The sequence below is a fragment of the Phymastichus coffea genome, unplaced genomic scaffold (genome assembly GCF_024137745.1).
Source record: "Phymastichus coffea isolate CEN01 unplaced genomic scaffold, Cenicafe_Pcof_1.1 PCOF00003, whole genome shotgun sequence".
Classification (NCBI taxonomy): Eukaryota; Metazoa; Arthropoda; class Insecta; order Hymenoptera; family Eulophidae; genus Phymastichus; species Phymastichus coffea.
This window is the reverse complement of record NW_026706814.1, coordinates 13,688,615-13,704,221: the sequence shown is the minus strand read 5'-3', so window position 1 is coordinate 13,704,221 and position 15,607 is coordinate 13,688,615. Positions and strand designations below refer to the sequence as shown.

The 15,607-nt window shown below is 42.6% G+C and overlaps 2 protein-coding genes across 3 annotated transcripts in view; one reads left to right on the top strand and one right to left on the bottom strand.

Annotated features, from left to right (window-relative positions):
* The window catches only part of LOC131665179 (uncharacterized), a 34,643-nt gene extending 27,411 nt beyond the window's left edge, over positions 1-7,232 (top strand). For both annotated transcript variants that reach the window (XM_058936897.1, XM_058936889.1), the window contains exons 2-3: positions 1,401-2,915; positions 3,592-7,232. In XM_058936897.1, the coding sequence (XP_058792880.1) occupies positions 1,492-2,915; positions 3,592-3,928 (1,761 nt within the window). In that variant the 5' untranslated portion in view covers positions 1,401-1,491 and the 3' untranslated portion in view covers positions 3,929-7,232. The remainder of the gene's footprint in view (positions 1-1,400; positions 2,916-3,591) is intronic.
* A 1,404-nt stretch (positions 7,233-8,636) lies between these two features.
* The window catches only part of LOC131666179 (MAP kinase-interacting serine/threonine-protein kinase 1), a 53,946-nt gene continuing 46,975 nt past the window's right edge, over positions 8,637-15,607 (bottom strand). Inside the window, exons 4-6 of the mRNA XM_058938601.1 lie at positions 15,202-15,558; positions 14,545-15,115; positions 8,637-14,453 (exon numbers count right to left, since the gene is read on the bottom strand). Coding sequence (XP_058794584.1) covers positions 14,021-14,453; positions 14,545-15,115; positions 15,202-15,558 — 1,361 coding nt within the window. The 3' untranslated portion in view covers positions 8,637-14,020. The remainder of the gene's footprint in view (positions 14,454-14,544; positions 15,116-15,201; positions 15,559-15,607) is intronic.

The following is a 15,607-nucleotide window of genomic DNA, read 5'->3' as shown; positions in this document are numbered from 1 at the left end:
ATAAACTATCGTTCCGATTTGACGTCCGACCGCTCGGACTTGCGCCGCTCCCCCGAAAGCTCGACCTCGCGAAAAGACGCCGCGAAGCACGGCAGTCTCGGCCCCATTGGCACGCGCTCCGCCTCGCGGTGCGTGCGTTTGCCCCCCCGGCATTTTGCAAATTCATCGGCCCCCCGACGATCGCTCGTGTAAACCAGCACGCGAGCAAAGATCTGAATATTCAGGGGGTCGTTAGGCTAATCACGGCAGCTCCGCCCGGCTGCCGAATATAACCCTATCGCGCGGGCGAGAAAAGAAAACGTCAGGGCGGGACGAGCGTTGCAGCGGGCCAAGGTTAAGCCCGTGGCGCGGATCGATTGGCGAAAAAAGAAGCTCGCGCGCCGCGGCCCTTGACGCTCGGCCAGCAGCGACGCTTGCGAATAACGACGCGACGACGGTGGACGCGGGCAGGGCGATCGCGCTTTTGGCACCCGCGCGTCAGTGGTGTCGCAAGAGCGAGAGAGAGAGGCATTGCCGAATACTCCTTCTCGCCGCCTTGACCCGCTATCTCTTCAAACTTTGACAATCGTTTCCGGTTATTGCAGATATGTCGCGTGTCGCGATCTATTTCTTTTTGCTGATGGCACTCGAACCTATATCTTATCGCTCTTGTCGATGCCATTGTTTCGCGCAATCTTGTTTCATTTGGGACATCGATTAACTTTTACCAGATCCGCTGTAATTCCGCTGTTGTGAAATGTAGCAGTGGCTAACGTAATTATATTATTATCTTGCCTCATCGACTTTATACGTACGGGGTTTGTGTTTAAGCTCCAATTCCATAATCGACAACGAGTGATGTCATTTGTCAATTAATCTTTGGCTGAAGTAGTGCCAAATCTTGTTGTCATTGATTTTTATTTTGCTCCGATCTCAAACGTACGAAACTCCACGATTATTCTTAAGCGACGAAATCTACATTAAAAATTCACCGTCGTATCAACTGCGAGACGCATTACGCGCGCCTGTCAGTCTTCAATCGGTTCATCCTTTGCTCGAAATCGCAATCCCAATTCGTTATTACGTCGAATTCAAGCGTTTTAATTGAACTGCGAGAAGAGCGTGCCAAACGGGATCTCACGGTGGAATTTCGTAGTGGATTAGTGCGCTCTTTTCCCGGATAACCATCAGCGAAAACAGACTTGCGAGCCCAACTACGTTGCCAATGCTTGGCCGAAAGCCCCATTTATCGTAGATTATCCCCCAATCGATCGAGTTATAAATTCACCTGGCGATATTCAGCCTCGCAGTGACCATGAAAAATGAAAAAAAATATTAAGAAAAATTACATTGCGTAGAATCCGCGAAGAACCGACGAAAGTCGCAGGATACTAACGGCGGACGCGTCGCTTGGATTTCAGGCGCAGCTAGCGAGCGGCAGCAGTGAGCCCGGTGCACAAGCAACATCGGCGTGAACGCGCAAGCGGGCCCGAAAAAGCGCAAGCGGCTGCCATGCTTCACAGCTGCGCGACCGTTGGCTCGAGGTGCGCGCGTCGCGCCCTCGTCATCCTGTTGGCCTGGGGTCTGCTGATGATCGCGACCGTGCAGTTCAGGCACTCGAATCAAGCCAACATCGTGCTCAACTCGCTGGGCTCCGACGAGCAGCAGCAGCAGCAGCAGCAGCAACTGCCGGTGGAGCCGGTGGCAGCGGCGGCAGTGCACCCGAACCTTCAGAGTCTCGCCGCCTCGAGGTTTCTCCTGCAGCGACAGGCGCCGGCGCGGCAAGAGCCCACGACGCCCGGCACGACAGCCTCGGCGAGTCCGCTTGACCTGGAGCCTCTGCTGGACAAGAGGCCAGCCAAGAGCGAGGACGAGCTGATACAGGAGATCGAGGAGCGACTGCCTAGCCTGCCGCTGGCCTACTGGACGAGGAACAGCAAAGTCAGCCAGACGGCCAAGGCCAGCGAGACGTCCGCTGGCGGCGGCTGTCAGCCCAAGTACCCCAGCATCTTCGAGCTGGAGTTCAACAACGTGTACTGGCAGACGCTGCGCTCGAGCAACGGCACCTTCCAGCTGTTCGGCGCCTTCTACGACGATCGCAAGCTCTCGCGGATCGGGCCTGCCATCCGAATCGTCGGCATGATCGACCGAATCGAGCCGACCGTGAAAACCTACTGCCAGATGTGGTTCGAGGGCGAGAAGGAGCCAAAGATCGTCGACGTCCTCGAGTACAAGTACATCTGGTACTCCAAGTGGGGCAACTACAAGCAGGGCATCTATCAGCCGTACGTGATCGCCTGCAAAGTGCCCCAGTCGCACTGGCGCCGCGGGCCGCCCGCCTCGGTGAGCCTCGCGGAGAAGAGGTGCGACACCGCGACCAACAATCTCCGCGTAACCTACAACAAGCCAGCGCTCAAGAAGGACTTTGCCGTGTGCGTCAAGGGCCTGGACTTTTTGCACGAGGACCTCTCGGTGCGCCTGGTCGAGTGGATCGAGCTCATCATGCTGCTCGGCGCCGACAAGATATTCTTTTACCAGCTGCAGGTTCATCCCAACGTGACCAAAGTGCTCGAGCACTATCAGACACTCGGCAAGGTGCACGTCACTCCGCTGACCCTGCCCGGAGGACAACCCAACGTCCCAGCGTTCCAGCACATGTACCTCACCAAGAAGACCAATCACAAGAGGCAAAACGAACTCATACCCTACAACGACTGCCTGTACAAGCACATGTACGAGTACGAGTACATCGCTCTTCTCGACGTCGACGAGGTGATTATGCCCAAGCAGGACGCCACCTGGCAGCAGCTCATGGCGCGCGTCATGCCCAAAGCGCTCAAGCTCAGGAATGAGACCAGGGCGTCGTACAACGTCAGGAACGTCTACTTCCTCGACGACTTCCTGCACGCGCACGGATCTTTCAAGGACATTCCAAAGTACGCTCCTTTTATTCCTCGCCAGCTCGCCGTCGAGGCGAAGCCAACGACAAGCGACCGCGGCTTTTAGGTTTGATCTGGATTCGCTGGATTCACTGGATTCAGAGAAGCCACGCTGAAGTATGCGAAATCAACGGGGATTTGCTCTCGCGACTGCTATCTCGCTTAGCATATTTCATTTTTACGGCTGCTGATGTCTCGATAATTGAGCATTTTTTATTCGATCGATAAATTCAATTTTCCTTGCCTCTCCTTCGTTCCGCCGGTGCGCCAAGTGATTATCCAATAACTGAATAATTCAGATTTGTTGCGCGCTGCTAGAGATGTTAAATGAAAAAAATCAATGATGCGGGCTAATCGATGTCACTGATTTTTTTTTTTTTTTTTTTTTTAATATCAGTAATGAATTATAGTAACAGGGTAGCATTCGACAATCAAACGAAGATCTTTGAAACGAAATTCACTTGGTGCACTGTACGGACTGTTGCATTTATATTGATCTTTTTGTAGAATCGAATTACATTTGTCGATAATTGTATTTCCAGTTGAGAGACGCGTTCGGCGACTTTGTTCATACGTTTGACGAACCATGATGAAATCCTATATAATTTAATGGCTATTCCAAATTTCGACGAATAATTTATATGAATTGTGTCTGATTTGCAATGCGGAACAGGTACATGCACATGCTGCAGCACGTGTACCGCTCGAAGAACTTCACGAAACCGAACCAGTACATCAAGTGCTTCCACAATCCGGAGCGCGTGGTGACCCTTCACAATCACTTTCCGCTGGCGTGCCTTGGCGCCGGTTGCACCAGTTACCCGATCGACACCGAGGACGCCCAGCTGCAGCACTACAGGGCTGACTGCGTGAAATCGCTGAAGAAGACTTGCGTGGAGTACCGCGAGAACAGTCTACTCGACACTACCATTTGGCGTTACAAAGACAAGCTCGTCTCGCGAGTCACGTCCACTCTCAAGACGCTTGGGTTTTTCGGCCCCAACAGCTAGCCCGTCGATCGGCGACCGCTGCTCAACGACAGCCAGCGACTCGACTACTGACTGCTCGTCACCACTACACTGCTGTTCCGTCGCTCGAGACGACACGGCAAAGCTTGATTTCGTCTGTACCTAGGATGTAGGCTTGCGTGCGTGATTATTCCGATGACGACGATGATGTCGGGCTCGACATTTTCTTTTTTGGCTGTGCTACGTGTTTTTACCACTTAAGAAACGTCTAATTAGCTATCTAACTTACGAATATACGTATACATGTTAATCGCTTTAGGGGAGGAATTATAAACGAGATCGCGTATATATATAGTACTGCTACGAATAAGCAAGAAGTCGCGATTCTGTTTCGAAGGTACCTTCTCTCCATTTTTTATGATGTACATATTTTTTAAAAACAGTCTATGGATATACACAAATAGATTACGCTGTATGTCGATGGAACTCGTTTTCTCTTGTACTAAAAAAAAAAGAAAAACAAAAAAGACTTTGCTCTTTACCGTGTCTTAACGTATTTCTCTTGATAATTAAATTAGCCAGTAAAATGCAATGTAAAAAAGAAAAGGTATTTTCGCAGGTATAAGTGAAAAAGATCCATACATTATTCATTAGGCGTTGGGAAGGAGCTGTTACGTTATTGCATGTCATCTCGGCTCATAAATGTACACTTCTCTCTATAAGCCATAGTATATGTGTGTCTTTGCGCGTGAATGTAAGGGTGCACGTGAACTCTTTTTTTCCTTTTGCTTTTATTCAGTTCAGCTAAGCTAAAGCCCTAAAGAGCAAGAGATCGATTCCGGCATATCCACAATCCAATTCCAACTTACTTGTCAAGCGCTATAAGCTCTATACGACTGTCGTTTGCTTTTTATTGTCTCGCAGTGCCGTTTCAAATTTTTTATTGCCCTACGGTCATCTCGTAAATCTTCTTGTAAATAAACAAAACTATCCATTTATTTTACAGACGCAAAATATTGTCGCAGGAACTTGCAGGGTAATAATAGACTGCTATTTTTTTTTCCTAAAACGGGATATGATTTCGAAGGATCGTTCATCGATCGTCGTGCAATAATTACATTTCAACAAGCAATGTCAAAGAAAACGACTATCTTATTAGTCTTGCAAATCCGTGTAGCGTAAGTATTAAAAGCGAATCCAACGGAGCAAGCGAGCGAGCGAGCGAAACGCCTCTATTTGCCTTCGGTAAAAACAAAGGAACTTGCAAAATGTTTTGCCCTCCGCAAGCGGCCGGCACTTTTCAAACAAACTTGCCGGGCGTAACGGCGGCGCCTCGTAAAAATCAAGTTTTCACCGTGGCTTTTTTGCCTGCGCGGCCGAGCTTTCCAATATAGCATGTGTACGGCTGCACGAAAGAGAGACGGGCGAGCCAACCCATCTAATATATTCAGCGGAAAGGCGATTTCGCGAGAGGCGAGAAAGGATAAGGGAAGAAACGAAAACAAACGAAAACAAACGGGACGAGGAGGTCGCCGCACGTACGTATAAAGACTTGCTTGCTCGGCAGAATATCCAGCGGCCGAAATTTACGGCGCAAGGCGACACGGTTCTCTCCACCCGGAAAGAGTGAGAGAGATAGAGCGCACTAGTCGAATCAGCACTAGATGAAATGCAGGCAAATAACCTTCCCGACATGTAATTCCGGCACGACGTATGCGCGCGGGAGCTGCTGCTTTTTTTTTCTTCGATCCGCGTTTATTCTTAGAATTACGTCGATTTCCTCGCGAAGGAGCTTTTGCGGATGACAGATTTCAGAAACATTTTCCGAAATTGCCTTCTCTATATCTCTTGATCTCTCGGAGATTGATCGAGTAAGTTCCTAACGCACGTCAACTCCAAATGAAACGATGATTGTAGAAGCCGTACGTTAATGACACACTGGTATGCGAGAATTGTGAATGCCTCGGCGAGGTGTCTAGCGGGAAGTTTTGGCGCGCAGAGGCTCTAAAGTGGTTAAACGCCAGTTGCGGAAAACAATGACTATTTGTTTATTTATTCAAATTGGCGTCCAGGCGAGAAAATGGAGGCGTCGCCCGCTCGTTCGCTGGCTTTATTTGCGAAAGTAACGACGAAAAGCAAGTTGCACTTTACGATGCGATCGAACCGTGTAACCAATAAATAATTTATGCATGTCATGTCCATGGCGACTGTTATTCATACATAGGGGCGCGCTTTTGTTCAGATAATATTATCGGTTTCGATGCCTTATTATTTTTTAAGTTTGCATCGACTGCAGGCATGCACGAGCGAGTGTGCATGCGGGTCGTTGCACCCCCTCTCCCCCTACCTTCAATCTTGGCCAAGTCAAAGCCGAGCCGTACGCGAGAGAGAAGAGAACTGAGAACGAAAACTGCCCGACCGAATGGTTACTTACGACGTACGACGTCGCTTTGTTTGCTCTCGTTCGTTTACGGCGTCATTATTTAATCTCGTGATGTTACTTTATTCTTAATCAATCGTTATATAGTTTAGCTTTAAAAATACAAATCGTTAGAAATGTTGCAGGATTAAGAAAAGTATTCAAACACCAATTGAATATTTCCGAGACTGGAAGAGCTTTGGTGCTAAGATGTATCTTTTGTTTGTTGTAATGATGAATCTAGAACGAAGGAAATGGTCATCTGTAAATTGTTACGAGCATCATTGTAGCTGAGATATTACCACTGTACAAATGCATTCATCAAAGGATATGAGATTACTAAAAGCGTAAATATCAAAGACTTTTTGAATATTCAACGATAAAGAAAGAAAAAGAAAATAATGATTTATAAATGTAAAGAGTCAACTTATATGTTGTAAGGACTGTTTTTTTTTGTTTTTAAATAAGGAAAGAATATCTTTTGCGATTTAAAACTTCAATTAGCTATTGCTTTACTGTAGTTAAACATATATTCAAGTAACCATATAGATATCTAAAGGTTTATTTATATTTTATATCACAGCCCCACTATCGCCGTATATTATTTGACGCTTTAAATCGCAAGAGAGAATGTGAAAATCGCCGAATCTCGATCGTCTTCTGCGTGCTGAATACGCAATTAGCCAAGTCGTTTTTCCACGATAAGCGTAAAATTATTGTTCTGTTATCAGGGATGGTCAGAAGGCGATTGATTTTCTGCAGCGCGCAAGGTTGTCAGGTGCACGCTGGTTGATAAAACAGATTGCATCTGGTAACAAAGTGAGCGAGCAACAAACAAAGCGAGCTTTCCCAAGCTCCCGAGTTTATTTAAAATATTATATATATATTAAAATCGTCTTTGTACAGAGGACTTGGTTTTAGTCCAGATCGACAATAAATATTAAAAAATTAAAAATATTTATCATTGCTGTGAATTTCATCCTTTTATTCCCCTACCTCCAATTTTTATTTTAAAAGTTAAAAGATTATGTTAAAGGTTTTGTAATGAAGAAGACTGTTTGAAACTTTTTGATTGATTTATTGATGTTTCCCATTAATAATGCTTACATTCAAATAAAGTATATCATTAATAATGGTTAGTCCGGCGCAGTAACATTACAAAATGTGTTTTTGTATTGAAATATAATTGATGTCTGGCTCTTCATACAACAAAATATCATTTCTGAAATATTACAGTCTCTTGCTAAAAGTTAGTAATTATAATGGCTGGTTGCTTTTTTTCTTGTATCGTTAATAGTGGAATTATTAAAATTCAAGTACTCAGTCATATTTTACCAAAAATTAAAACGACACTCGTAATACAAATGCATTTTAAATTCTATTTTGATGATACAATTGACATCTTATAGCTTGAGAGATTAAGTCGGCAAACAAGTAGTCTTTTACAATATGTTGGATAGATGGTTTGTGCAAATCTCCTTAAATAATATAAGCACAAAAAGTTGCAAAATTAGGCGTATTTGCGAATGTAAAGAAAGTATAATACCAAAGTATAGAGAAGAGCGCAGACTTAATTATTTATTTTTTTCACATAAATGTCACTGAGTCAACGACGATTCGAGATGATCACTCGTAACAGTTTCTTTAAGGGAGTTTACTGGTGAGTCATATTTTTTGGTTTTTTTTCTTCATTTTTTTTATCTTTCCTCATTTCCTGAGTTTATATTTGTATACTAATGTAGTATAATACTGTCGTCGCGCTTGCGCGACTGTGACGGAACTCAGCGCGATGTAAATACAATTGTTTTGTGATTTTACAAAAATGCACGAGCGAGATTTTGTCCCAAATAAACTTTATCGATTCTTACGATCAATCAATGGTTTCATACACATTTGATTGGGTATTATAGCTGCATTTTTATCAAGGAAAAACTGTGAAATACCATTACTATAATGAGGTTCGAATGGAAAACGATGAAATACATATGAATTTCTTTGGAAAAAAATAAACTCTGACAATTTCGACGCAGCTTTGCCATTGAATTCAAGATCATTGCTTTCTAACATCGCATTAAAAAAAAGCAATCACAATGTTCGCCTGCCTCGCTTAAAAATGTCCCTCTCTCTCTCTCTCTCTCTCTCTCTCTCTCTCTCTCTCTCTCTCTCTCTCTCTCTCTCTCTCTCTCTCTCTCTCTCTCTCTCACTCTCTCTCTCGTTGTGTTGTCTGCACTTTCGCTCCGTCGCGCGTCCCGCAAAGATATACGCGAAAACTTTGTTTCGATGAAACGATAAACGCGATGCTTTTGTCATACGCGAAAAAACCATTCCGCTTGTACTCAATCGTATGTATAAAAATGATAAGCTACAGGAGGTAAAATTACTGTTCTCCTCTTTGCCTTGCTTTTCTTTCGTTCGTTCGTTCACATATCGCTCTGTATGTTTGATATTCAGTGTTCATACATATGGTCACTCGTTCCACGAATTGTCATGTTTTAATAATCTTTTTGGAGGGATCGAGCAAGCAAATTGTTTCAAATGAAAGACCAAATTTTCACGTACTATATGGTATGTAGTATAGATATTGCAATATTGTTTTGTTTTTCACGAGAATAAATGTCATGGTAAAATCACAAAGAACAAACTAAGAATTTAAGTTCCCAGAAGAACTTCCATCGCTTGCGTGATCGGCATTTTCCACTTATTTTCCATACGTTCTCAATCATCCCGCGATATTTTAACGTAAATATATTCTCTCGCTCTGATTACATTATTGATAAAAACTTTCTAAGCTTGAGCCAACTTATTAGGTCATTTCTTTTATGCATGCACAACGTGCGGTAAAAATTCACATGAAAAAACACCAATTTCGCCAATTCAGACGCGCGCATCAGAAGGTTTGCTCAAATTTAGATAATCTTTAAGAATGAAATTTCGCTTAAACTTGATCTTGACTCGCTACATTTTTATAATAAAGTTTTGTACGTTCACAATCCAGTCTCAACATTTTTTCATATGTTTCACTACAGGCTAATTGTTTTCACGCATCACACATGGGAGCTTCCCACGTTAAAGCTTTAAATATTATTTCACTCCTCTCTGTCTCTCTGGATACTCTGATAGCAATGTATTATTTTTTTTAGATATTTTTCGATGCCGCATCAGCTTTCCGTGCACATTATGTCTCAATTATCGTGGAAAACAAATAGTGTAGAAGAGAGACGTAAATATCGTTGGCACGAGCGCTAAAACTTGGATCAATAATAAATGCAGTTCGGAAATACTGATAAGTGTGTGAGCATGTCTAAGAGACAATTATATTGCCGCGTGATTTCTCTTCAAAATCAAGAACACTCGGAAAGCCGACGCTCAGTACTGTTCTTTTTCCCTCTTCCTCCGGGATAAATTGCAATTTTGTAAAAATATAACAGATACGTCGATTTGAAAAACGAAATTATGTACATTATATATCTTCTTTATACAGATACGCTGTTCGCTCCCTCCGTTCAATCAATCGTCGATATACAAAAATAAAACGCCTTTCGTCGTTGGAACGAGAAAAGTCGCATCGTTATCTCATCACTGTTCTCGCCTCTGTCTCAACATTCTCTCTCTATACGTGTGCAACTTGCATGTTGCCGCCGTCGTCGTAGTCTCTGACTCGTAATACGCAACAAAGGTTGGAAGCGAAATAAAAAAATGCAAGACGCAGCATTGTAAAAAGCCTCGCATAGAAAGCGTCGAGTGGTAACGAAGAGTGGACGACAAACGCCGCTCGCTTCGCCTACGCATTGCCGGATGTAAATGATAAAAAATAGTTTCGTTTCGTCATTTTCCTCTCTCTGTTTTCCTTTCGCAGCAAATTTCTCTTTTGCCGACTAATCGCTCGAACGATTCTCGTTTTAATGGGAAGGATTAATTCCTTGAGATACAAAAAATGAGTAATGACGTGAATAAAGGGGGACAGGGAATTTTGGTCGTTCGAGGACCGGTTCAACTACTTATTGCGCCTAGTCCTAATCTAGGCACTATTCATAATTCTAACAATTGATTTTCTTTTCCTTTTTTGTTGCATTTTATGTTTTTTTTTTGTGATTTTCTTTTTCAACTTTTCGTCGCTAGTTGCTTACAAGAGCATCTTTACGTGGCTTTTGTTCTTCACGAGCCATCTATCGTGAACATTGTTTTTTTTGTTTTTTCTATATAAGACAAAATGTTTTAGTCGACGTCATGTACAGAATTAAATTTTTATGAATTTCGATGAATGCGACGCCGTACTAATGTATATGAGCATAACAAGAATTCGACGATGATTCTCAATATCAAATACCAAACGGGACTAGATGATTTTTGTTCTCTGTGTAGTTGTTAAATGTCGAAATTTTGATTTACGTTAAACAAGCACAGGATAATTGTTTTAAAAAAAAAAGTCATGTAATCAATTGAAAAGATTCTGTGTGTTTTTATTATGATTTTTTTTGACATTTTTTTAGATTGCTTTTTAAAAAAGTAACGAAAATCTCGCTGCTTGTCTCTTCGAGTGAAACCCGCGTACAATGACTTTGGCAGCTGGCTCAAAGACGGAAGCAATCAACTCGCGTGTCTTGACTAATATTTGTAAGCTTCGCGAGTCGAAGAGAGAAACAGCGATGCTCTACGCGTATATGTGTATAAAGTTGCCGCTGCGCTATATTTTTTTTCGTATTATTTTTCTCACTGTTTTTTTTATTAGCGCCGATATATAACGAGATATAATAATACCGTTCAATTCTTTTCGCTTGCGCTTCGATCACAATGAGTGTCAATAGTTCAGAACGTGATTGGCCTTTCAAAATCAGATTCTGAGAGCGTTGTTCAACCATTTTACAGTCAAAAGTGTTCATATTTATTTTGTTTGATGTTGTTATCGTTCAACAATCGCTTAAACGATTGCAGCGGCACGCTGAGAAAAAAATGACCAAAAAGGATTACATTCTCTCGTTATCATTTTAATAGCGCAAAAAATGTATTCTCATTCACACACTAGTATATTTGTATTATCACACGCTTACTCATCATTTCAGCGGCCGTCAATCGACACGTCTGCTGCAAATTTCTTTCTTACCAACTAATAGTTAGATTTTTCTTTTCAACATTTGTCGCTTGCGTTATTTTCGTATTCGTCATCATACACTCGCCGCGCCCCGCGTGCGTCGATCACTATTATGGCCATTGCTTTTAAAAAAATTCACCTCTCGTATCAAGTTATTACAGTTCAACTTTACGTTCATTCGCTCAAACTTCTACAATCTTTACAGTACGTTCCCCTAATTATCTGCAATCCCAAAAATTTATTTACAGTGGTTACTCGCAATCACTCTCACAATAGCATTCACACTCGTGCTCATCTTTGTGTAAGTCTAAAATGACTTTAAATACAGAGAAAATAAAGAGTTAGAGGAAGAAGAAATAAAGTTTTAAAAAGCTACTCAAAGTCTTTCATCCGCGCCAGCGTCTGGACGAAATAACATTATCATTATATTCTGTTTGAGGCGATGTTATCGGTACGCTTACATAATATAATATACGGTTCTTCTATGTTAGTATCTTTCGCGTACCAGCGATGTTTCTCCGTGAATCTTCAACAGTTTTTTATTTTATACTGTACGGTGAAAAAATTAGAATATGAAATAAAATACTGGCACAGAGAAACACCGTTACAATAGTAATTTGGCGTGAATCAAAGATTTTTTAAAAGACCACTGGGAGCCATGAATGGCCATATTTTTTTGTTTTTTTTTTCTTTTTTTTTGTTTTCTGTATTTGATCGGTCCGTGACATAATATTTCCTCAGCACATCTCTTCTATAGAGTTGTTAAATTTTATATACACTTGTTTGCTTATGATTTTCTTCCCAAGATATCTCAAATATGGTTGCAATAGGAAATCTGCAGTTAATTTTACCATGTAAATCTGATTTGTTGAGAATCTTGAGAAAATTCGCTTTTTCTTATAAACTATTAGACCAGGGAAAGGCTTCGAATCCACCTCAGCACGTTCATGAGACGTAGTCGGTGAACAGCCACTTTACAATCGCGTAAATTGTTTTTTTGAAATAGTTCAAAGTAATGTTTTTGAAAGTAATTGATTTTTTGCGAATCACTTTAAGATTGGCGCAACTTTTTTATGTTCATCAACAACCCATAGGATTTGTATGAAAATATCAATAAAATAATAAAAAAACATTAAGTATAACCATTAAAAAGAAAACATTTAAAAACAATTGCAAACTAGTACCAAATGTACGAAAAAAGAACTTTAAATAATAACTCATAATTGAACGTAACATGTACAATCATAAATATTCGTTCGAAAAAGATGTAACGAAAGAAATGTTGACTGAAAAGCGCACCAATCTTTTTAAATGATACATGATGTAATTTTTGGTATTTAAAGAGACTTAAAGTACAGAGAAAATAAACAAATAAGATTAAATCCAAGTCGTTTTGGTAATATTTAAGTAGATCTAATAATAGTAAATATATTTTTATAAAGCATAAAATTTTTTTAAATTTGAATCTCTAATTTTTTAAATATCTTCTTCCTCCCGCCTAATTCACTTACAACACAGGTACAAATTTGAAAGGACTTCACACAAAGTGACTATTCCTTTGCTCACTACGTGCTAATTATTATTTTTTTTTTTTGTGATTTATTAAACTCTTTAAGCACTTGTAAAGAATATGGTCTGATAAATCCGTCTTTCTGCGACATAACTCCATTCTATAATTATTTTTGCCGCTCATTAAAAATGTATTAACTTTATCAAGATTCTTATAGTCTATAGCTATACCTTACAATCCTACTGAGCAAAAACTGTACACTACACTGATGCATCTGAAAGGACACTGCTTGGCTATTAATTTGAATTTGGATAGAAAATTCGATTTTCAAATTTCGAATTTGAATTATAATTGAGAATCTGAAAAATTATATAAGTGTCTACTTAAAAATGTAAGTAACTGAACAGCTTATAAGATAGGTAATACCAAAAATTACTTGGAATAATTCCTTAGCATATCTTGCTGATCAACGTTACTTACTTCACATTGAAGTGCATAAAGTACGCACAAAATTAAATAGAATTAACAACAAAATGAATAGAATCTATGAACTTGAATTAAAAGTATTGAAGTTACGGATGGTGCTTCGACAGTTATCGAAAATACCAATCATAAGAAATCCAATCATACACCTTTTTTCTTTGACAACAAGAAATACTATGCATGGCACAAGGTGGCCGCAATAAAACAAGCCACATCAAACTGTTTACCATTCTATATCAAAACAAATGAACAAAATAATACAATTATCCAATCAACTGTCAATGCATATTTCGTAGGATGAGCAGTGTCCTCGCATTCAGTAAAGTGTACATGTGTGAGTACGTTTTTAGTGCTATCCGCCAACTCAAAAAAAAAGGAAAAAAAAAGAAAAAGTCCATAACTGTATACAATGCGTTAAAAGAGGGCTACGCAACCGAATGCTCGTCCAAGGTATGCAAAATTAGACTGCCGAAAAGTATAAGGTTTACCAAGTAGAGAAAATAAGTTAAACGCGATTTCATGAGCGGATCGAATCACATGAAGGAGCTCGAACCCAATGGGGAGATGAGGTGTTGGACGATGAAGACGACTTGATGATGTTGGTCGTCGCTGGGACGTAACTCCAACTGTAACTCAGCCACTTGGTGATGCAACGATGGACAACTTATTGTTATGGCGAATGAGCAGGTCGGAGCGAGCTTTGAGGCGACGCTGCATGAGTCTGCTTTCGCTTGGTGGTGACAATCCGAACAAGCTGATAGGATCCTTATCAAAGAGACGCTGTTTGCTCAAGATGCCTATGTTACCGGACGAGTCGGTGCCCGATGACTTGCGCCTGGTGCCGTGGTCAAATTCGCCCGAGGATTGACTCTCGGACAGTTCGCTGCTCGAGTCCGACATGTGGCCGTAAGGATGGTTGTCGTCGTCGGTCGATGAAGTTGACAGTCGAAACTCGCGGTACTCCTGCAAGTCCTCCAGGTTAACGGAGAAGTGCTGCAGAAATACACGGTTTACAGCCATCGCCGAATCAGCAAACACCGACAGCTCCCGTGCCGAGTTGTTTCTCCTGAAAAATACGCCGAAACATTGGTCAGTCGAGATCATATCGTAACGATTGCAGACGACGGTAATGAAAGGTTTTCGTTGAGTGAACGAACCTGATGGTATGAGGAGTTGCCAGCGGGCGATCAGCAGTTTGGCGACAGGCGGGACCCGGATTGATCCACGGATGGTTGAGAACGCTCTCGGCGCTGAGACGCTTCTGGGCTTGTTTGATCAAGAGACTCGAGATCAGATCTTTCGCCTCCTCGGAGATGTCGGCCCACTCGGAATCCGGAAACTCGTACTTGCCGTCTTGGATGCTGGTGAAGAGCAGCTGCTGGCAGGCACAACAATTTTCACCGCGTTCCCAGCCGCAGTTAGTACCGCAGTTGCCATAAAACGGCGGGTAGCCACAGAGCAGAATGTACATGATGACGCCAAGACTCCAGAGATCGCAACGCTTGTCGTAGAAGTTGCCGTCGCCGATGAAGGCTTCGACCACTTCGGGCGCCATGAACTCAGCACTGCCGACCGGCGTCAGGAGTTGCGGTGTGGCGATGGGCGAGGCCACGCTATTGTTGAACCTTATGCCCGAGCCCAGGTCGAAATCGCAGATCTTGACTGGTGTGAGCTTGTCGGGGTGCACGCACAGGATGTTCTCGGGCTTGAGGTCGCGGTGAGCGATGCCTGAAATCCACGATTCCGCGCGATAAGAGCGGCGCCTACGGAGCGAAGTCGTGGCGCTACGAGTGAAAGAAAAGCTGTCGACTCACCCTTCTTATGGAGGAAGGTGAGCGCGCTGGCGATCTCCTTGATGATCTGGCTGGCCTCGCGTTCGCTGAAGTGCACGCGCTCCTGGATGCGATTGAGCAGCTGGCCGCCGTTGACTTTCTCGAAGACGAGGTAGAAGCGCTCGTCGTCCTCGAAGAACTCGATCAGCTGTATGATGTTCGGGTGGCCGGCGCAGTTGTGGAACGTCTCCACCTCCTTGAACACGCGCTCGCGCGCGTGTCCGGGTATCTTGTCGATGATCTTGACCGCGTACTCGAGGTCCGTGTAGAGCGAGGCGCACGTCTGCACCGAAGCGTACGCCCCTTCTCCCAGTACCTCGCCCGTCAGCTTGTACAGCTCTGCGAACACGGAAAATTTCATTTGGCTGAGCGCAGCAAACCGATCCCA